Source organism: Theropithecus gelada, chromosome 3 (genome assembly GCF_003255815.1).
Source record: "Theropithecus gelada isolate Dixy chromosome 3, Tgel_1.0, whole genome shotgun sequence".
NCBI lineage: Eukaryota > Metazoa > Chordata > Mammalia > Primates > Cercopithecidae > Theropithecus > Theropithecus gelada.
In genome coordinates this window covers 79,465,582-79,488,820 of record NC_037670.1, presented here as the reverse complement: position 1 = coordinate 79,488,820, position 23,239 = coordinate 79,465,582, and the positions used below count along the sequence as shown (strand labels likewise).

At 37.6% G+C, this 23,239-nt stretch overlaps 1 protein-coding gene across 18 annotated transcripts in view; it reads left to right on the top strand.

Moving 5' to 3' along the window:
* BBS9 (Bardet-Biedl syndrome 9) overlaps positions 1-23,239 on the top strand; it is a 783,674-nt gene that overhangs the window by 247,829 nt on the left and 512,606 nt on the right. For all 18 annotated transcript variants that reach the window (XR_003118601.1, XM_025379701.1, XM_025379706.1 and 15 more), the window contains 2 exons: positions 5,728-5,823; positions 22,531-22,703. Coding sequence is in view for 17 of the 18 variants with exons in the window: in XM_025379701.1 (XP_025235486.1) it covers positions 5,728-5,823; positions 22,531-22,703 (269 nt within the window). In the remaining variant the exon portion in view is untranslated. The remainder of the gene's footprint in view (positions 1-5,727; positions 5,824-22,530; positions 22,704-23,239) is intronic.

Genomic DNA, 23,239 nt, shown 5'->3' with positions numbered 1-23,239 from the left:
ATTGCATTGGGAGTTATACCTGATGTAAATGACGAGTTGATGGGTGCTGACGAGTTGATGGGTGCAGCACAGCAACATGGCACAAGTATACATATGTAACAAACCTGTACGTTATGCACATGTACCCTAGAACTTATAGTATAATAATAATAATTTAAAGAAAAAAAGCGTAAATTGAAGTATAACTTTTGTACCATAAATTACACATTTGACGTGTATAATTTTGAAAAGTTTTGATTTCTGTATTTATCTGTGCAACCATCTCAATGGTTAAGATGCTGCACATATCCATCGCTGCGAAAAGTTTCCTTTTGCCTATTAGTAATTCCTTGTCCTGCATCCCAAGCAACTACTGATCTGCTTTCTGTTACTAGAGATTAATTTACATTTTCTAGAATTTTATAAAATAGAGCTATATAGTGTATGTTCTTTTTCATCTGTCTTCTTTCACTCCTTTATTTGATATGTGATTTGCAAATAATTTCTCCCAGTCTGTGGCATGTATTTTCGTTTTCTTAACAGAATCTTTGGAAAAGCAGAAGTTCTTAATCTTGATAAACCCCATTTATCAATTTCTGAATGGATCATAAATTTACTGTTATATCTAAGAAATCTTTCCTAATCCAAGGTTACAAAGTTCCTCTCTCTTCCACCCCCCCCCCTTTTTTTTTGGTAGAAGTTTTCTGGTTTTAAACCTTACATTTAAGTCCCTTCCCCATTTTGTGCTGATATTTGTGTGTGATGTGAGGGATGGATGAAATTAACGTTTTTGCATCTGGGTGTCTAATTGTTACAGCACTATTTTTCAAAGACTATCTTTTTCCACTGAATTGCCTTTTCAACTTTGTTGAAAATCATCTGACCACATTTATGTGGGTGTATTTCTGCTTTCTTAATTTTGTTCCATGGATATCTTTGTCTGTTGCTGTACACCAGTAACATTGTGTTTTGATGACTGTAAATTTATAATAAGTATTGAAGCCAGGTAGTGCAGTTTCTCCAACTTTATTCTTCTCAATGTTGTTTTGGATATTTTAAGTCCTTTGCATTTTCATATGAATCTTAGAATCACCTTGTAAATTGAACAAAACTGGCTGTTGGGATTTTGATTGGGATTGGGATTATATTGATTCCATAGATCAATTTGGAGAGAACTGATATCTTAACAATATTGAACATGGTATCTCTGTATTCTAGTTTCTTAAGATGAAAGTGCAGACCATCATTCATTTATTTAGGGTCTATTTTGTTTCTCTCTGTGAGGGTTGGTAATTTTTCATGTACAGGTTTTATAAATCCTTTGTGAGATATATCCCTATTTCATGTATTTTTATGCTATTGTGTTTTTTTTCGATTTCATATTTTTCTTTGCTAATACATAGAAATACAATTTATTTTCTTTTCTTTTGAGATGGAGTCTCACTCTGTTGTCCGGACTGGAGTGCAGTGGTACAATCTCGTCTCACTGCAATCTTCGCCTCCTGGGTTCTAGCAATTCTCCTGTCTCAGCCTCCCAAGTAGTTGGGACTACAGGCACACGCCACCATGCCTGGCTAATTTTTGTGTTTTTAGTAGAGATGGGGTTTCACCACATTGGTCAGGGTGGTGTCGAACTCCTGACCTCAAGTGATCCACCCGCCTTTGCCTCTCAAAGTACTGGGATTACAGGTGTGAGCTACCGCGCTTGACCTACAATTGATTTTCTTATATCAATCTTGTATCATGCAACATTGTTAAACCACTTGCGGGATCTATTAGCATTTTTGTAGATTTAATCAGTCAGATTTTCTACATAAATGATCATGTTATGTGCAAATGCAAACAGTTTCATTTCTTCCTTTCTAAACTGGATTATTTGTTTTTGCTTGCTTTTTGCCTTGGCTAGAACTTCTGGCATAATGCTGAATAGAAATGTTGAGAACAGACATTGTCTTTCACCATTAAGTATGTTTTAGCTGTAAGTATTTTTTAGATTTTTTTTTTTTTTTTTTACCAGGTTGAGGAAGTTGCCTTCTATTCCTGGGTTGCTGAGACTGTAATCAGGAATGGATATTGGATTTTTTTCAAGATTACTTCTATATCAGCTGAGACATTCTTATCATTTTCTTCTTTATTTGGTTAAATATGGTGGATTACATTGATTAATTTTTAATGTTAGCCCAACCTGCATTCTTGACATAAATTATAGATGGTCGTGATATATTATCTTTTCACTATATTTTTAGGTTTAATTTGCCAAACTGTATTTTAGTATTTTTGTATCTATGTTCATGAGGGAAATTGATCTGTAATTTAGCTTTTTTCTACAGTTATGTGAATAATTTTTACTCCATCCCCCCACATTTTACGTTTTGATGTCATGAGTTTCTTATATCTGGATATTTATACTTCTCTCCAGATTTGAAAGGTTTTCTCTTATCGTTTCGCTTGATACTGTTCCTTAAATCTTGCAGCCTTTCTTCTTTCCTTTCATTTTTTTCCTCATCTCACTGTATTTTCTAATAATCTTTGAGTTCACAGATTTTTTCTTCTGCTTAATCAGTTCTATTTTTGGTGTTCTTCATTGTATTTTCTGCCCTCCCCCTCCCTGTCTTCCTCCCCTTCCCATACGCTCCCCCTTCCCCCTCCCCCTCCCCCCTTTTCTCCCCTCCCATCCTCCTCCCCCTCCTCTCCCCTCCCCTCCCCTCCCCTCTCAGGGTCTTGCTCTGTCATCCAGGCTGGAGTTCAGTGGCATGATCACGGCCCACTGCAGCCTTGACGTCCAGGGCTCAAGCAATCCTCTGATCTCAGCCTCCCAAGTAACTGGGACTATAGGTGCATGCCATCACAGCTGGCTAATTTTCTTATTTTTTGTAGAGACAAGGTTTCACTTTGTTACACAGGCTGATCTGGAACTCCTGAGCTCAAGTGATGTGCCTGCCTCAGCCTCCCAAAGTGCTAGGATTATTGGTGTGAGCCACTGTGCCTAGCTGTTTTCATTTCATTCATTGTATTTTTTCAGCTCCAAAACTTGTTATTCTTCTGAGTTTTTTTCTCTGTTTTTTGTTTTGTTTTGTTTTGTTTTTCTGGTTTGTTGAGCTTCTTGAAAACAGTTATTTTGAATTCTTTGTTAACTTGTAGATGTCCATTTCTTTGGGGTCAGCTACTGGGAAATCATTGTGTTCTTTTGGTAGGGATATGTCTCCTTTGTTTTTCTTGTTTCTGGTCGCCATACTTTGATGCCTGCACATTTGGTGGATCAGTCTCCTCTTTCCAACTTTGTGTGCCGATTTTGGTGTGGAAAGACCTTCTATGGGAGGGTCAAGGGTGCAGGCAGTATGAGATGTAGAGGTTCTGGCCCTGGCAAGGGCATAACAACATAAACTGTGTGCAGCTCTTTTAGCTGTGGTTGGTGTTGGTAAAGATTGCAGGTATCCTCAGTTACCAACTCTGTGAGTGTTCTCAGCAATAGTGAGGGCTGTTGGGATTTTTAATGGCAGTGTATGCTAGGGTACTCCCAACCTCTTTTTCTCCCACCAGGGAAATCTTAGCCAAGGGGATCTTTCTTGGCACTGTGTCTGGCTTGTGGGCCAGTTTCCAGTGCCTGACGAATGGCACCTATGGAGATGCCATGGAGCTAAGTCCTGAAGCGTGGGTATGTGTAAAGGGACTTTGGTTCTGGGATTTTGGGTGGTAATGGCACCAGTACCTGGGGCACAGGAACCCGCATTGCTGTGTTGGTGATGGTATGTGAGGCATTAGTGTTTATGAAACAGCTGGGGAGTCCGAGATGGGAGCATGGATGTGTGCAGAGTTACTTTGGCTCTGAGGTATAGGATGGGGCCTTGTCCTCTATGTCCTCTATCACTGTAATCATTACAATGATGTAATGACTGAACCATAGTAATATGCAGAGAGACCTTAGCTGTAGGACCTTGGGTGTGAACTGGCTCACTATGGTGGTAGCTCTGGTATCTGAGACATGGATGGGCATAGTGCAGCCACAGAGCCAGTCTCTGAAGTATGCACATTCATGAAGTGACTGTGGCCTGGGGGTTAGGGGAATGTGCAAGGTTTGGAGGGGTGGTGGTTTTGGTCCTGGGGTGGTACAACAATAACTACTTCTTGAGCAAGGGAATATAGAGCCATGCCTTCCTCTCTGGGGTTCCCTGGTGGAAATGGCTGTTGGTTACCTCAGTGGCAAAAGATGCTGGTGTCTTCTGTGGAGCAGGCTGCTGGGAACCATGGAAGTTCCCACTCCACGGCTGTCACCAATAGCCTATTGCCTTTATTCTTTGTCACTAGTCATCTGCAGGCATCTTAGGTATGCTGATATAACCAGTCATTTGTTCTGTTTTGCTTCAGCTTCTTAAATAGGCCCTTGAGCTCTCATAGGGCTATTTTGGTTATTGAATAGCTGTCTTTCTCTCTCTATATTTTTATTGCTGGGGATGAAGACTGGTGTCCCTACTTTACCATCTTGGTGACATCCTTTACCCCTGTGATGACGTTTAATATTTCTTCCCTTTTTTTTTTTTCTTTTTTTTGAGATGGAGTCTCACTCTGTGGCCCAGGCTGGTGTGCAGTGGTGCGATCTCGGCTCCCTGCAACCTCCGCCTCCCGGGTTCAAGCGATTCTCCTGCCTCAGCCTCCTGAGTAGCTGGGACTATAGGCGCGTGCCACCACGCCCAAGTAATATTTTGTATTTTTAGTAGAGACGGGGTTTCACTGTGTTAGCCAGGATGGTCTCGATCTCCTTACCTCGTGATCTGCCCACCTCAGCCTCCCAAAGTGCTGGGATTACAAGCGTGAGCCACCATGCCTGTCCTAATATTTCTTTTGTCTGTCACATTGTCTGTAAATTGGTAAGCTGGATCTACAGCTGGCAGAGTCAAGATTGATTATTTTGGCCAGAGTTCTTCATGGATGGTAGTATAGACTTTCAGCAGACAGAGGGCACATAATATTTGTTTGTCTTTTTTTGCATGTGATGGTAACAGCCATTGATACTCAATGCTGAGATCCATTACTTCACTACAGGCTGAAAAATAGATATTCTATTTCTTTCACACTTTCTTCATTTTTTAGCTGGAATATTTCTCTAGAGAGAACCTTTCCTTTTGTAGCTGTTATATGGTGCAGTTTGAGTAGGGTTTTCAGGATAAATGCTTGGTTCTTTCCCTTTATTACTAATTTTTAAAATATTTTAAATAAACAGAGCTTAAAATAAATAGCATTGATTCTGTAGGATCATCAATAGTGACCATTTGTTTTTATTTTGTTTTTAAGTCTCTGTATGAACTCATGCCTTTAAACATATTTGATGTGTTTTACTCCATTGCAATTATTATTTTCTTTGATACCCTAATATTTTTATCTCTGGCCAGTAGTAGTCTCTTTAAGCTGGCTTTCAAGTCCTTTTCATAAAACCCTACCGGTTCAGTAATAGCTTCCTTGCTATCTGGTGTGAAAAGATATTCTAGGTTCATCTTGCGTATGTTCTGTCTCATATCTGGAATCAACCATTAGAATAAATGAAATTAAATGATTCCAGAGTTTGTGTAAGGCAGAAATTTCATTGATTGGAAGCTACTATGGAAATCAAGGTTAATATATTATAGTTCATACGTGGAGTTTATACATGACCAGTGACATCAAAAACACGCATCATTCAACTAAGATTCCTATTTCAAATGTGTTAATTTTGCCTTCTGGTTACATAAGGTGATTTCTCTCTTTTCTTTGTAGGTTTTGCCAGTCAGTCAGATGATGATCAGGTGAATGTAATGGGTTTTCACTTCTTAGGAGGTGCCCGAGTTACTCTTCTTGCTTCCAAAACTTCTCGTAAGTAAAACCATGTTATTATTGCTTTTAAAATTTTTTTTCTAAGGATATCACATCACAGAGCATACTCACATCAATGATTCCTGCGAAGGGTGATGTTCATTTATATTTCAGTAACTAAAAGCCATGATATTAAGTAGATAGGATGTGAAAGTTATGAAGTTAGGATTGTGTTTTATTAGAGAACACTGATGTTGCCCAAGATTACCTTACCGTGATCTAAATTTCACCAAAAATCAGATGTGTAACTGATATATTCACTTTGTCTGAGTGTATATAATTTTTATCTTGCAACTAAGGAGAGTCTAACTGAGGGATTTAAATAAATGAAAAATATATTTAAGATAGGTATATGGTGAACTAGGTTTGGGAACTCCTAGAACTTGAAATTTTTTTGTTTGCATATATTCTTGTTTATTCCTTTTGGACATTGGCAAAGATAACGGTGAAAGTGGATAACTTTTGCTGAGTGTAATTTCAATAGGCAGAAAGGTACATAGTCAAGTTTGAATTTAGATATGCCCTATTGATTTGGTTACTTTATGTATGTGAGAATAATAGTTGAAACTAGTCAATGTAAAACTAGCTCTTGACATATGTAGTATATTGAAGCTACTGAACTTACTGAGTTATACACACCTTCATGGAAATAAAATAAGATATTAAGAAGGGAAGTATTTAACAAATTTGTACTGAGGGAAAAAAGTACAAACACACACACACACACATATATACACCCCCATACCCCCTTGAAATAGTCTGGCTCAGGACATTCCCATTAAAAAAAATATCTCTAGTTTTTCTGGTGAGCATTCACTTTCTATCCATGCACTTGCAGTTGTAGTTGGTTATTACTTTTCTAATAGTAAGAGTACAATAAGGCCATCTGTTTTTGAAAAAGAAAAGTATTAGCAGGAGGAACAGACATCCCATTTAGAAACTATAACTATGTTTTTATGGCTAAAATCACAATAGTTTCTGGAATATGTCAATTGGTGACTGGTAAAATAGATTCAGATACTATTGAAGACTCTAGAATAGGTCACAGAAATAAAAAACAACTCTGAGAAGAAAGAGAAGATTCTTTATTTTTGTGATTTTCCTGATTGGTCATGATTGCAGTATTCTTGACATTGGCATCATTTTTTAAAAAACAAATCATTTTATTTTGATAAGAAGACTTAATATGAGAGCTATCCACTTAATAAAATTTAAAATGTGTAGTTCAATATTGCTAACTGTAAGTACATAGCACTGTTTTGCTTTGATTAGCTTTAATCTCCAGTTAGATGGTAGAACCATTTTCGTGCATTTCTCTTAGTTTAACAATTCTTAAACTAAAAAAATTATGCCAACATTTCTTTGTGAAATTTTACACATTTGTTTGGCTGCAGTTGATGGTGCTGTATAATGAATCTGCAATTGAGACCATTAAAAAAGGCAAAAATTTGTGCAAATGAAGATATTTATATCCTAATGTGTTTTATTTATGCCTTTTGATATAAAGTAACAAGTAGAACACTGATGTTGCCTGTGATTACCTTACTGCTATCTAAATTTTACCAAAAATCAAGTATACAGCTGATTTATTCTCTTTATCTGAATGTATGGCAATTCCCTGACTTAGCCATAGTAGGTAGACAAAATCAAATAGTGGAATAGGGCAGGACCTTTTAAACAAGGAGCCAAATGAACTGTGTAAATTGAAACCTGAATGATAGTCATTACAATTCTGTGATGGTTTTTGGCTGCAGTGACACACAGAATCCTACCTAGGAGATGCCTGTGGTGATGGAGAAAGATAGGTATAAGGAGAGTGTACTTTTCTGGGGTTGAGGCAGATGTTAGCGCTCCTACTGCTTTATCAGAGTGTTCATTCCTAAGAAAGGAATGAAGTAATTTGTACCCAATCTGTGTTTGACATTTTTCATTTTTTGAAAGGTACCTAGTATTAATTATAGTCCAGCAATCTGCTTTACAGAAAAATCCTACAAATGGAAAGAACCTAGTATTTCTTCCATAGTAACCAGTCAAATGATTCATAAGTCACGTAGAATTGTCCTTGGCTCTTGGATAGTATTTTCTGTGGGTTCTGCATATTCATCTCTTTTTAGAACTTGCTTGGTAAGCAGCCAAGGCTTCGTGTATGCTGTATGGCGATTTTCATTCATTTTTCTGATTCAGTATAGACCAGTCAAAGCAAACAAGAGAAAAGTAAGGTATAGCTCATTGTTTCAGACACCAAACCAGATTCCCTGGGGAACTGAGTAGGATTGTATTTTTACAAAGCAGAATAGTCGCTGGGTGTAGCAGCTCATCCCTGTAATCCCAACACTTTGGGAAGCCAAGGTGGGAGGATCACTTAAGCATAGCAGTTTGAGACCAGCCTGGGCAACATAGTGAGACCTAGTCACTACCCTACTATGCAGCCATAAAAAAGGATGAATTCATGTCCTTTGTAGGGACATGGATGCAGCGGGAAACCATCATTCTCAGCAAACTATCACAAGAACAGAAAACCAAATACCGCATGTTCTCACTCATAGGTGGGAATTGAACAATGAGATCACTTGGACACAGGAAGGGGATCATCACATACTGGGTCCTATTGTGGGGAGGGGAGGGGGAAGGATAGCATTAGGAGATATACCTAATGTAAATGATGAGTTAATGGGTGCAGCACACCAACATGGCACATGTATACATATGTAACAAACCTGCATGTTGTGCACATGTACCCTAGAACTTAAAGTATAATAAAAAAAAAAAAAAGAAAAAGAAAAAGAAAAATTAGCTGGGTGTGGTGGCACATGAATGTAGTCCCAGCTACTCTGGAAGCTGATTTGGGAGGATCACTTAAGCCGAGGAGGTTGAGGCTGCAGTGAGCTGAGATCGCACTACTGCACTCTAACTTGCGCAACAGAGTGAGACTCTGTCTCAAAAAAAAAAAAAAAAAAAAAAAAAAAAAAAAAAAAAAAATGAAAGTAGTGCTTACATTTGGGAAAAATATGCTAGCAACATTTCTGAAAACTGTTATCACAGTCCTAAATTGAAAATAACAGGGAAGTTCTAATTTTGTAAGATCAAATGTTTTTATAGTTGTTTTTATAATTAATATTGCAAAATATTTCTGCATGGATGTCTATAATTTTGAGTGATTCAGTATAATGGAATTTCAGAAAAATATGCTATTGTCTAAATATGTATATATTCTTATGCTGCTTTCCTAAGATCCAGATCCACATAATGACTTATTACCATAACAACAAACACTGCTACCTCTCTCTCCCCAGTCTCTTCTGCCCCTTTCTGCTTCTATACTTTTCTTGGTCTTGCCTCTCTCTAGTTCTGTTTTTATCTTTAGTCTCTATTTGTACATTGCCTTGTTCTACTTGCTTCTTAAATAATTTAGAAGAGTTTAAAAGTATCCAAAATATGAAAAGAGAAGATAAGTATTTCAAGAAAATAGAAAGAGAAAATCAGGACAGGAAACTAATAAAGGTAGAAATAAGATTAATACTCAGAAATGCATACTGTATGATCAAAAAGGTGCTAGTCACCTAAAATAATAAGTAATCATTTAGTTTCCATTTTCAGAGTGTTCAAAATGTTAAATCTTTTGTTGAGAGATGCACACCCTTTACTGATGCTGAGTCAAAGATGAAATTTCCCTTATGAATATTCAAAAAGACAATTCCTTCAATAATATCTCTATAGTTTATGTAATTATAAAGATTATGCTTATGTGATTATGGGAAACAAATTTCACAGAACTTTAGAAAATAATGATAAAACTCCATTTATGAAATATAAATCTGCCTGAGCCCAAATCATTGTGGTCTGAGCTGCAGCCTGATCTAAGGATAAATTTTGAGTATCTAGTTTTGCAAATTTTCATTTTCTAGTGTTTTTCAGTAAGGATTGAGCAACTAATTTCAGTAACTCAGAATTGAGAAGTAGGATGAAGGAGGTGTGTATTTTGTTTTTAAAGGAACAATATTAGAACACGTTTGAATATTAATTTAAATGATTGAGTTCAGTGGGAGAGGTTGATGATCAGGAAAGAGAAGTGGATCATAATGAAGTCCTTGAGGAAGAGAGGGATGGGATGCAGAAGCTAGCGGGAGGGGTTGAGGAATAGGCCTTTGTAACTTCTCTGTAACAGGAGGGATTGTATGTACATCTAGGGAGACTTCGTAGATTTGTTAGTGGAGAGATAAAGGAGCTTTGATGATGTATAAATTTGAACAAAAAATATTGTGAAAATAAGAAAGCAAACTCATGAGGGAAACAGGCATTGTGGAATCCCTGTCTAGAGTTTGAGATAGTACATTTTGAATTGAAACCAGCCATCCTTGTTAGGTGATTTTCCCTGGAAGTGATTTGTTTATCAGCATCTAAGCAACTGAAAACGGCTCAGATTTTAAAACAGAATTACAGATAAAATGTTTTTATGAGACTGATTATCGTAATGGACTACCAAATCTGAGATGGTAAGGAAATAAGTGAAGATTAGCGAAAACCGATACATGGTGAAAAATTAATGGGTTCACCTGATCAAAATTCTTGAAAGTTTGAGGAAGTAGAAGGAGTTATAGAGCAAATGAACTAGGTTAAAAAAAAAAGGTAGTGGTCAGAGAATGGATCAGATATTGAGAACAGGAGTTCAGAGAGATTGCAGATTCTGATAATGGCAAGCTCATCATTGGGGGAGTGGATTGCTAAAGTGGATAGAAGACTAATGGGGACAAGGATTTCAAGAAAATGAGGTATCACTTGATAAGGCACAGTGCCTCACGCCTGTAATCCTAGCACTTTGGGAGGCTGAGGCGGGTGGATTGCCTGAGGTCAGGAGTTTGAAACCAGCCTGGCCAGCATGGTGAAACCCTGTCTCTACTAAAAATACAAAAAGAGTTAGCCCGGCATGGTGGCAGGTGCCTGTAATCCCAGCTAATTGGGAAGCTGAGGCAGGAGAATTGCTTGAACCTGGGAGGCGGAAGTTGCAGTGAGCTGAGATTATGCCATTGCACTCCAGCCTGGGCAACAGGGTGAGACTCCATCTCAAAAAAAAAAAAAAAAAAAGAAAGAAAATGAGGTATCACAGTTGTGGATATTGAAAAGGCCTATTTGAATTGAGGTACGTTCCTTGTTTACCTAATTTATTGAGTTTTATTTTTTTAATCATGAAAGGACGTTGAATTTGTCAAATACTTTTTCTGCATCTATTGAAATAATCGTATGGTTTTTGCCCTTCATTCTGTTAATATGATGTATCATCCTTATTGATTTGCTTATGTTAAACCATCCTTGCATCCCTGGAATGAATCCCACTTGATCATAGTGAATGATCTTATTAATGTGCTGTGTTGAATTTGGTTTGCTAGTATTTTGTTGAGGATTTTTGCATCTTAGTTCATCAGGGATACTGACCTGCAGTTTTCTTCTTTTGTTATGTCCTTGTCTGATTTTGTTATCAGAATAATGTTGGCCTCATAGATTGAAATTTGAAAGCATTCCATTCTCTTTGATATATTGGAATAGTTTGAGTAGAATTGTTATTAGTTCTTCTTTAAATGTTTGATGGAATTCAGCAGTGAAGCCATCAAGTCCTGGGCTTTTCTTTGGTAGGAGACTTTGTAGAACTGATTCAATCTTCTTACTTGTTATTGGTCTTTTCAGATTTTCTGTTTTTTCCTAGCATTTTCGTAACAGTTTAATGATTCCTTGTATTTCTATTGTATCAGATATAATTTCTACTTTTTCTTTTATTTGAGTCTTCCTTCTTTTTTTTTTTTTAGTCTAAAGGTTTGTTTGATTTTGTTTATCTTTTCAAAAAACCAGCTCTTTGTTTTGTTGATCTTATGTGTTGTTTTGATGCTTAGCACAATGAATGAGAAAGCACACACTGTCTTTCTCTCTCCCTCTCAGACAAATCATTGTGAAATTTTAGAGTGCTAAGGAGCATATTCTTAAAGATTAGAAAGAAAAAAAACAAGTTACTCAAGGGATATGAATCAAGATGGCATTTAGTTTTTCATCAAAATTATTGGATGATAGATGACAATGCAGAAGTTTTCTCCAAGATTTCAACTTAGAATGCTGTGTCTTGCTAAGTTGAAAATCTGCAAAGAATGCTGAATAGACACATACTCTCAGTGTCACAAAGTAGGGTTAACCAATTGCAAATACAGGTCAAGCATCCCAAATCTAATAATTCAAAATCCAAAGTGCTCAAAAAGTTTGGAAGTTTGGAGCATTTTGGATTTTTGGATTTGGAATGCCTAATTGCTTAAGTATATAATACACATATCCCAAAATCTGAAAAAATCTGAAATCCAAAACACTTCTGGTCCTGAGCATTTTGAATAAAGTATACCTAATGTGTATCAAATTGGTATAGCCTCAGGTAGATGTTTGAAAAATGGAAAAGATAACTAATACATTGGATATTTCAATATCCTGAAAGATTTTTAACATGCTAGAGTGATTGAATTGAATAAAGTCAAGTTTAAAAGTCCTTTTTCTTAGTTGTTCATTTTGATTATTTCGCTTTCAGGTATAATAGAAGGATTACAGTCACATATGTGAAAAATTGTTGGGCCTTGAAATAGGATTTCTTTTGCATCTTCCAAAAGAAAGCATATGTGATCTTGAACTGTGTTATACAAAATACCTGGAGAAAAAGGAAATGGGAGTATTATTTTACTCATCTTGGTAGACAATACATTTATTCCTTTTTCGTTCAGCAGACATGTTAGCTATAAACACTGTTGTGGCTCTTGTGGATCTCCTACACTAATGGGAGAGACAAACAGGTAAAGAGAACCAATAATAGAATGCTTGATGTGCTTATAGAAGCACTTTTTTAGTGCTGTTGTATCCCAAAGGGTTGAAACTCCATAGAAATTTTATTTGTAGAGGGTCTTAAGGAATGAGTAGGAGATTATCAGATGGAGGTCATTCTAGGAAAAGGGGAAAGTATATCCTGATGCTTGATAAAGCATGAGGTTTCAAAGGATCAGTGAATTTTCTTGTGTGCTGAAAGTTCATATAGTAGGGGCTCTGTGATAGTCCTTTAATGAGGTCAGGAAACTTAGGGACAAGTATAATGACCAAATCTAAGGTCAACTGATGCCCACCTCATGCCCCTGTGAATAGTTTAACTTACACAGTGATTCATCAATATAATATTACTGTTTATATTTATTTAAAAAATTCTTAGCAATATTATTAAGTGACAATGAGAATATTATATAAATCTAGCTTGGAAAAAGCCTGTTGAAAAGTAAGTATTAAGAAACCATCCTTAGTTTCTAATATTGAAGAGGCTGTATATTTAAAATACTAAACCTACTGAAAGTCTGGGCGCGGTGGCTCACGACTGTAATCCCAGGACTTTGGGAGGCCGAGGTGGGTGGATCACCTGAGGCCGGGAGTTAGAAACCAGCCTGACCAACATCGAGAAACCTTGCCTCTACTAAAAATACAAAATTAGCTGGGCATGGTGATACATGCCTGTAATGCCAGCTACTCGGGAGGCTGAGGCAGGAGAATCGCTTGAACTTGGGAGGCGGAGGTTGCGGTGAACTGAGATCACGCCATTGCACTCCAGCCTGGGCAACAACAGTGAGACTCTGTCTCAAAAAAACAGAAAAAAAAACAAAAAAAAAACAAAAAAAAAACCTACTGAAATAGTTTAAGTTATTTCCTCAACATTTTGGTTTAAAAATCATTCATCTGCTTTTCTGTCTCACGTTTCAAAATTTCCAAATAGCATGAATTGTATAGTTCACTGTTTATGATATGAATACAAACATTATATTGATGAACTTGAGATGTTCTGACACACATAAAGACTGATGTGATGCATTTTGTACCTTCCTTAATTAAATATATTCTTTTCTCCATTTATAATAGAGTGTTATGGAAATTGTCTAGGCTCTGATCATCTAAATTTATTTTATTTGGAAACTGAAGTGGTTATTTCCACTGAACTGCTATTGCAAGATACAAAAGAAAAGAGATAAACAAATTGAATGCTCATTTTGACAGCTATTTTGATTACTAATATTTTAAGGGCTCATTTTAAAGTACAGGTTCTTTTATGTTATATTGTAAATCGAAAAATTCATTTCTCCATCCATGAAATATATACTCTGGAAAGTCTCCAGGGGTAGTATTAACCATCTTGGAGTACTAACACTGAGAAAATGTTTAGTAATCAAAATAATACTTTATAAATCTTGGACTCATTGATTCTTTGGATTTATGGTAATCTAACAAAAGTAAAAAATGTTGTTGTGTTTATAAATTCCAAGACTAATTGCAAATTTTTCTTTCTTTCTTTTTTTTTTTTTTTGGAGACAGAGTCTTACTCTGTCACCAGGCTGGAGTACAGTCACGATCTTGGCTCAGTGCTGCCTCTGCCTCCCAGTTCAACTGATTCTCATGCCTCAGCCTCCTGAGTAGCTGGGACTTACAGGTGTGCGCCACCATGCCCAACTAATTTTTTGTATTTTAGTAAAGATGGGATTTCACCATGTTGCCCAGGCTGGTCTTGAACTCCTGAGCTTGGGCAATCTGCCTTTCTCAGCCTCCCAAAGTGCTGGGATTACAGGTGTGAGTCACTGCGCTCATCCTAATGGTGAATTTTTTATTCCGGAAAAATTGTTTTTTGTTTTTCTTTTGTATATGTTGATGAAAAAATAAGAAAGAAACAGAAACTAAAAATTTTAAGTTACTGAAAATGTCATACCTTTTTAAATGTTTATTAAGAGTTTTACATTAAAAAAACTTTTAGGTTCAGTGGTACATGTGCAGGTTTGTTGTATAAGTAAACTTGCGTAATGAGGGTTTGCTGTACAGATTATTTTTCTCACCCAGGTACTAAGCATAGTACCTGATAATTATTTTTTCCGGATTATCTCCTTCCTCCCACCCTCCACCCTGAGGTAGGACCCGGTGTGTCTTGTTTTTCTCCTTGTGTCCATGTGTTCTCATCATTTAGCTCTTACTTATAAGTGAGGATATGCAGTATTTGTTTTTTTGTTGTTATTGTTCCTGCATTAGTTTGCTAGGAATATTGGCCACCAGCTTCATTCATGTTTCTGCAAAGGACATGATCATGTTCTTTATTATGGCTGCATAGTATTCTATGATGTATCCCTACCACATTTCCATTATCCAGTCTATTGTCAATGGACATTTAGGTTGATCCTTTGCTATTGTGAATAATGCTGCAGTAAACTTATGTGTGCATGTATCTTTATGGTAGAATGATTTATGTTCCTTTTTGTGTATGCCCAGTGATGGGATTGCTGGGTCGAATGGCAGTTATGTTTTAGTTTTTTGAGGAATTGCCACACTGCTTTCCACAAGGGTTGAACTTAATTTATGCCACTACCAGCAGTGTATAAGCATTCTTTCTTCTCTGCAATCTTGGTAGCCTCTGTTATTTTTTGACTTATTTTTAATATTAACACTTCTGACTGGTATGACGTGGTATATCATTTTGCCTGTGATTTGAATTTCTCTAATGATTAGTGATATTGAGTATTATTTCATATGCTTGTTGGCCATATGTATGTCTTCTTTGAAAAGTGTCTGTTCATATCCTTTGCTCACTTTTTAATGGGGTTGTTTTTTTCTGGTAAATTTGTTTAAGTTCCTTATAGATTCTGGATATTAAACTTTTTCCCAGTGCATAGTTTACAAATATTTTCTCTTATTTTGTAGGTCATCTGTATACACTGTTGATAATTTCTTTTGCTGTGCAGAAGCTCTTTGTTTAATTAGATAGCATTTGTCAATATTTGCTTTTGTTGCAATTGCTTTTGGTGTCTTTGTCATGAAATCTTTACCAATTCCTATGCCCAGAATGGTATTTTCTAGGTTTTCTTCCAGGATTTTTATAGATCTGGGTTTTACATTTAACTCTTTAACCCATCTTGTGTTGATTTTTGTATGTGGTGTAAGGAAGGAGTCCAGTTTCAATCTTTTGCATATTGTGAGCCAGTTATTCCGGCACCATTTGTGTGTTTTTGTCAGCTTTGTTGAAGATTAGATGGTTGAAGGTGTTCAGCATTATTTCTGGGCTCTCTCTTCTGTTCTGTTGGTTGACGTGTCTGGTTTTGTACCAGTATGATGCTGTTTTGTTTACTGTAGCCCTGTAATATAGTCTGAAGTAGGGCAATGTGGTGCTTCCAATTTTGTTCATTTTGCCTAGGATTACCTTGGCTATTTGTTATCTTGTTTTGTTCCATATGGATTTTAAAATAATTTTTTCTAGCTCTGTGAAGAATGTCATTGGTAGTTTAATAGGAATAGTATTGAATCTGTAAACCACTTTGGGTAGTATGGCCATTTCGATGATATTTTCTTCCTGTCCATGAGCATGGAATGTTTTTCCATTTGCTTGTGTCATCTCGATTTATCTGAGCAGCGTTTTTATAGATTCTTATTGTAGAGATCTTTCACCTCCCTTGTTAAGTGTATTTCTAGATATTTTATTCTTTCTGCGGTAATTATGAGTGGGATTGTGTTCCTGATTCGGCTCTTGGCTTTATGTACAAAATCATTAGGAAAGTGAGGTGTAGACTCAAATTGATAGTTTAGATCCCAGTTCTAGCTTAAAATTCTTCTGAATGACTTTGGAAAAATTACATAACCATTAAAAAATTTATTAAATGGCCATAAAATAGTACTGTAATATTATATATGAATCCAAATGAAATAACCCCTAAAAAGCATATAATAATTTCCTGATGCTTTGTAAGTGCTAGGTAAATTTTGGCTGCTGGTATTATTTTCATCCTTATTACCATTAGTACTATCACTGACATCGCCTTCTCAATGTGGCCTTTCCCGACCATAGCATCTCAAGAAAGGCCACCCATTTGTCTTTATTACAGCACCTTGGTTTCTGCATCGTAGTATTTTCATAGGTTCTGTTTCATATGTTATTCACTTGTTTATTTTCTGCCCTTCTGACTAGAATGAGAAATAGGATGATGTATGTGTTGTTCAGTATTGTCTCCCTAGCACTTATCACTCAGCAATATTTTTTGAATAAATGAATAGATACAGTGTTACCTTGAGTCTTATTTAAACTATAAACAAGAATTGTCTTCCGGCCGGGCGCGGTGGCTCAAGCCTGTAATCCCAGCACTTTGGGAGGCCGAGACGGGCAGATCACGAGGTCAGGAGATCGAGACCATGCTGGCTAACACGGTGAAACCCCGTTTCTACTAAAAAATACAAAAAATTAGCCGGGCGAGGTGGCGGGCGCCTGTAGTCCCTGCTACTGGGGAGGCTGAGGCAGGAGAATGGCGTGAACCCAGGAGGCGGAGCTTGCAGTGAGCTGAGATCCGGCCACTGCACTCCAGCCTGGGCGACAGAGTGAGACTCCGTCTCAAAAAAAAAAAAAAAAAAATTGTCTTCCATTACCTCTCTTTTATAAAGAGAATTTCAACCCTTTGATTTGTCACTTTCCTTTGAACCTACTGCATGTGATGTTTCTCTGTTACTTTATCTTTAGAGAGGGAAGTCTTTGCCCAATATGGGGGATTGAGATGGGTCTTTCGGAGAGCTCACAGGCCCCTGTCGTGGTAATCCAAATTTTTATGAAAGGAGAAGAGAAAAGCTTAGACTTGTTCACATTTCATTTTGTTAGAGATTTTTTTTTGTTGTTTGTCAGGACAATAAAAGGAAGGAGCTCCATAGGCAGCTGAGGCAGGCACTTGACCTCGCTGGGGGAAGAGTTCGGGGCACTGCTGCTGCTTTTCTTGGTTAGCCCACAGCATCCCCCATTTTCTTTCATACAACACACATGCCCAGTGTAAGCTGTGAGTGAAGACTCAGCCTAGCAGTTTCACTGAGGTGTTGGAGTCGGTCCTAATTGGGTTTGTCTTTCCTCGTCAAGAACTCAGCTCTGGCCAGCTGAGCTTGGGCATACTATTGGCGTTCTGCTAAGAATCATGTCCATGTTTTTTCCCCAGTGATAAATTCTGATCAATTTTCAGACTAACTTACGGTGGATAGGCTTGCCTGGACGTACCTGAACATGCTTTGTTTCCAGATATTTTCGCAATACCTACATGGGTGATTTAACAGAAGCTGGTATAATGTCTTGTTATAGTGCAGCATAAAAACTGCTTACTCCATTTCAGACATACTACGTTCCTCCTCTGTGTTCTATAAACACATTTCTGCCTCAGTGCCTTTGTCCTTACAGTTCCTTTGTCTTGCAATGCTCTTCTCATAGATTTCCCCATGGCTTTCTCCTTTACTTCATTCAGGTACCTTTAATTATATATGTGTGTTTTTACTTCTGGGGCCAGATGATATAGTTCTTTTAAACATGTCATAATAATCCTAGTTGTTTATGTTTATCTTTTTTAAGATTTGTAATACATTTTCATTGAAAATTTATAGTTGAATGGAATAAATTCCTCTCTACAGCTTTATTTTATTTCATATATAAGGAATTTTATTCTTATTCTTATATTTAGGCTAACCCCAAGTTTTTTCTATCTGCATGTGGAAGCTTATTCAGAATCCTTCTAGAAACTGAATGAATTGAATTTTCTTTGAAAAATTAGCACTGTGAAATTTCTGTAACAATTTACAGCTTTATTTGAAATGACAGTAAATTCTATGCTAAAGAAAACATTTTATTAAAGATACTTGTTTTGTATCTGCTATGTGAAAGTTACTTGATTAGCTAGGTGCTGTGTAGGTTCAAAGAAATGTATGATATCTCTGCCCTTTACAACAAATTGGGGAAAGTGATGAAAACAATAATGACAGTAACATTTATTGAGTGCTTAATATGTCAAACATTGTTTTAAGTGTTTTATTTAAAGGTACGTATATGTGAAAGGAAATGAGCATATTAAAGCAGAAGTCTCAAAATCTAGGCGTTGTAAAGGATCCTGTTTAACCTTACGAACCTGGTGGAAGCTTTTTAATGCTTTTGGCAGGTATTCATTCCTACAGGATCTCCATAGGAATTCACAAGATGGGCTCTGAGCTCCTGAAGGAGAAGCGGCACAAAGCCCACAAGAAGCTGCAGCTGAAGGATGAAGACTGTGAGCAGCTGTTCCTAGTGCAGGAGCTGGGGGAGCTGATGGCCAGCCTGTTTGAGGAAGCCCACAAGATGGTGTGGGAAGCCAACATGCAGTAGGCAGTGTCAGAAACACAGCTGCATGAGGAGGCCTGGGGAAAGATAGCCATGTTGCAGGCAGAGATGACAGCGTGAAGACACTGGTCATCATGTCCACACCAGCCTCTCCCAACTGCAAGCTCCACCTGCACCTGCTGAGCCCCATTAAGGGTTGGCCCCGCAAGCCCCACTGCCAACATAGGAGCACCAGCAGTGCCTTCTCCTTGACCTTGTGCCCCACTGTGAGACATGCCCTCCCCTTGGACAAGGAGGTGGATGTGACACTACTGGAAGAGTTCCAAGCCTGGAAGAAATTACCTACCCTGGACAAGACCTTTTCCTTGCTGCAAAGGGTGTAGTGGGAGGACATGGGCCCTGCCTGGACTTCACAGTGCAGAATCTCTTGCCACTGGTGTAGGCCTCTGTGGGGGACAACACACTCATCATCAAGACTGTGGCTCTGCAGAAGCTGCCTATAGTGAGGGTAACTGTGGTCAGTTGTGGCAGTGCCAATATATATGTCTTGAGCAATTTGGCCCATACCTGCCACCACCACCACATCTGGCTTTGTGACTTTGAGAGCCACTACCACATCTCACTGTCTTCTCAGGCCAGGATCACTGCAGTGTGCAACTTTTTCGTCTACATCTGCTACAACCACAAGGCCTGGTACAACAGGATTTGAAGCCAGTGTTCTGGGAGATCACAAAGCTGTGAAAGAGATACAGCTGGCCAAACTCAGCTCCCCCTAGAAGCCTAGGATGTTACCTGGACCTAGATGTGGGCTGCCCGGGATGGACAGACACACATAAAGATAAGGATCCTGGTACAGGATCTGAGACAGGTCTGTACCTCATGAAATGACCTTTCGTTCACACCAAGTTCTGCAACTCACAGGTGGACTTTCAAGAAAATACCAAAGACCAGGGAGTTCAGAGCCTGAAAAACACTTTCAATGGCAGTTTTTCCTGAGGCAGCTGTGAACATCTATCATTGTTGATATAGTTCTTATCATGAATTGTGTCCTTTGCATCTCTCTAGCTGTTGTCTAATTCTTCTGCTATGTGATAGTCCTTCCTGTACTTGAAAATGGTAGTATATCTTCTTCGAGAGAAGTCCTGGCACCACTGTGGCATGGTTAGCCCTAATGATTGGTCCTGAATCAGTGATGGCAGAAGAGTGATGGCAGAAGCAGTGTTCAGTTTTCTGCTATTAGGCTCTCTTTCCAAGTCTCCTGGGAGCTCATTGAGGGCAGAAGCTCTTCTTCCCTTATTCCTGATTTTATCCCCAGCATCTTGCACTGAGTTATGTAAATGAATGAAAATAAATAAATACAGTCTAGAGTTAATATGTTGGATCTCAAGCTTAGTGTGGGTAAGACTAGGTTTATATGGTACTTTATCATCATTATTCTCCAGTCTACCTCTCTACCCCTGCCCCGCCACAACTGTACTGTCTCTAAAGCATTAACACTTCAGTGTCATTTTTTTAAAAAAGTAAGTATTTGGTGGCATTTATTTTAAAAAGTATTATCTTTGATTGAGGAAAACACTTAATCAGCATTATGGGCAGAACTCAGCATCCAGAATAAGACTGGGATGAAGGGAGGGGTGGTGAAGCTTCAAGGGGAATGGGGTATGACTTCAGCAGCAAAGACCAGTGTGTTTGCATGGATTGTGACAGGCATACCCAGTATATTTTATTCTTTATCATTGTAAAAGGGAATGACTGGGATGATAGGAGATATATTATTGAATTCTGGATGGAGATGACAAATTGAAGTCCTAATAACCAATCTGAAGAAGTAATTGCATTTATGAAATTTACCGTGGTACCATGGGGAACATAAATAAATATTTTCTATGTCCATGTATCATGCTACTCTAGCAGGATCTTAGATTCCCTAAGCAAGAAGATTCAGTTCATCTTTGTACTCCCAGTGTGTCTCTTTATGACATCTGCATAATAGATGGTCAATAAGTGGTGAATTAAATGAAATAGAGGACTTAGTCCTAGATCTCAAAAAAAACGTATAATTCCCGACCCAGTGTGGTGGCTCATACATGTAATCCCAGCACTTTGGGAGGCTGAGGCGGGTGGACCACGAGGTCAGGAGTTCGAGACCAGCCTGACCAATGTGGTGAAACCCCATCTCTACTAAAAATACAAAAATTAGCTGTATGTCATTGCGGGTACCTATAATCCCAGCTGCTCGGGAGGCTGAGGCATGAGAATCACTTGAACCAGGGAGCGGAGGTTGCAGTGAACCGAGATCATGCCACTGCACTCCAGCCTGGGCAACAGAGTGAGACCCTGTCTCAAAAAAAAAAAAAAAGAAAAAAGAAAAAAAAAGTATATTAATTCTTTTAAAGGGAGCAAATGTAATAATCTTGGAAGTTATATAAGAATGCATGGTTTTAGGTAGTTAAGTGCCTAGTGAACTGTAGACATAGTAAGTCTCTATATAAATTCAGGAAGACACAATCTTATGAGGCAGTTAAGGTTAGTATCTAGTGTCCCAGTGCCTGCTCTTGTTACTAACTGGCTAGTAACACTGTTTCTCTCATAGGGCTGTTAGGGTTTAAATGAGAAAGGGAATGTAAAGTGCTTAAAATGTGGCTGGCGCAGATTGAGCTCCCATGGATATCAGAGAAATCAAGATTTGAGTAGATGAGATTAAAGCCAGGTCCTGATGAAGAAGTAGGATTTAGGCAGAAGGAGATGAACTATTAATTCTAGCACTGGCGTTTAATTGCTTTTAATCTTTGGCAAGTCTCTGAAACTCTCTGTGCTTTATTTTCCTTTGTATAAAAAGGGGCTATTGTAGTCACAGTTCTTGGTACACAGTTTGTGCCCAACAAATAATAGCTGTTGTTATCATAGGTATTATTACCACCTCTCTTAGCATCATTGTCACCATTGTTGTCATCATTTTCAGGGTAGAGCATAGCTAGAAATTGGTCATCTTGGAGTAGTAGAGCTGAGGTCTCAGGGAATAAAGGGAAACAAGATTTATATTTAGAAAAGGGTCTGACTGCAAAGTTTCTCTTCAAATTAAAGAACTGTTAGAAAAATAGAAAACTTTGATCATGATTACCATGAATTATGCTGATTACAGTATCCAGGATATTGAATTTTATATAGAATACATTTTATTTTACTTTAATATTTTGAAATGATACTAATGATAACAAATTGTATTCTTGCAATGGCTGTTTTCTTTTTAAATACAGGCCTTTTTAAAGGATCCAAATTTGGGTGTTTTTATTGTACTGAAACCTGTTATAAGATACATAACAAAAAGGACCATACTTTACAGTTTGCCACTGTGACCACCTACTTTTGGAATTAGATTTGAAAGTGTTAAGTGGTTCATGCAGGGAGCAATGAAGCAGTGAAAGTGTTTTTGTAAAGCCAGTGGAATAATATCTTTGTTACAAAAATGAAATCTTTGAACTTTTAAAGTCAGGGTTATTGATAGTTCATGTAACTTTATCTAGTAATTCTGTGTTACTAAGCGTTTTTATTTAATTTTTTTCTCTCAGAACGATATCGCATTCAGAGTGAACAATTTGAAGATCTTTGGCTCATAACCAATGAGCTTATTCTTCGCCTTCAAGAATATTTTGAAAAACAGGGAGTCAAAGATTTTGCATGTTTTTTTTCTGGATCTATGCCCCTTCAAGAATATTTTGAGTTGATTGATCATCATTTTGAGGTGTGTATAATCATAACCCACATAATCTATAATCCTCAAATACATGAAAGAGAAATAGATGCTATAGAAGAATTCTGTATACATGCCATTAGGCTATGTGCTTCTCGTTTTTCTTATGTGAATGGTGGATTTTGTGAATCCATTCCTGCCCACTTGCCCAGTTTGTGATCAATTACAGACATTTATAGAGTGGCTGCCTGGAGCTAACCATGTCGTCTGGCCTTGGAACAGAGCTGATTTAATTCTCCCACATGGAGACTTAACCCTTGACCCCAATAACCCAGTGTTAAAACTATTTGAGCTTATCAGAGACCATTTGGCTAACTGATTCTAGCAGGCCATAAATGAGGTGTGATTATAAAGTAAAGTGATTTTTCTTTTTCATTTTTAACAAGCATACCAGAACTTCTGCATCTGAATGAGGGTTAACACTTAAAATATTCCCCAGTATCTGGCACAGTGGGTGCTTGGTAAATGCTGAATGATTAACTATATGGATCAATGAGATCTAACAGTAACTTTGTTGCTCTGAATGT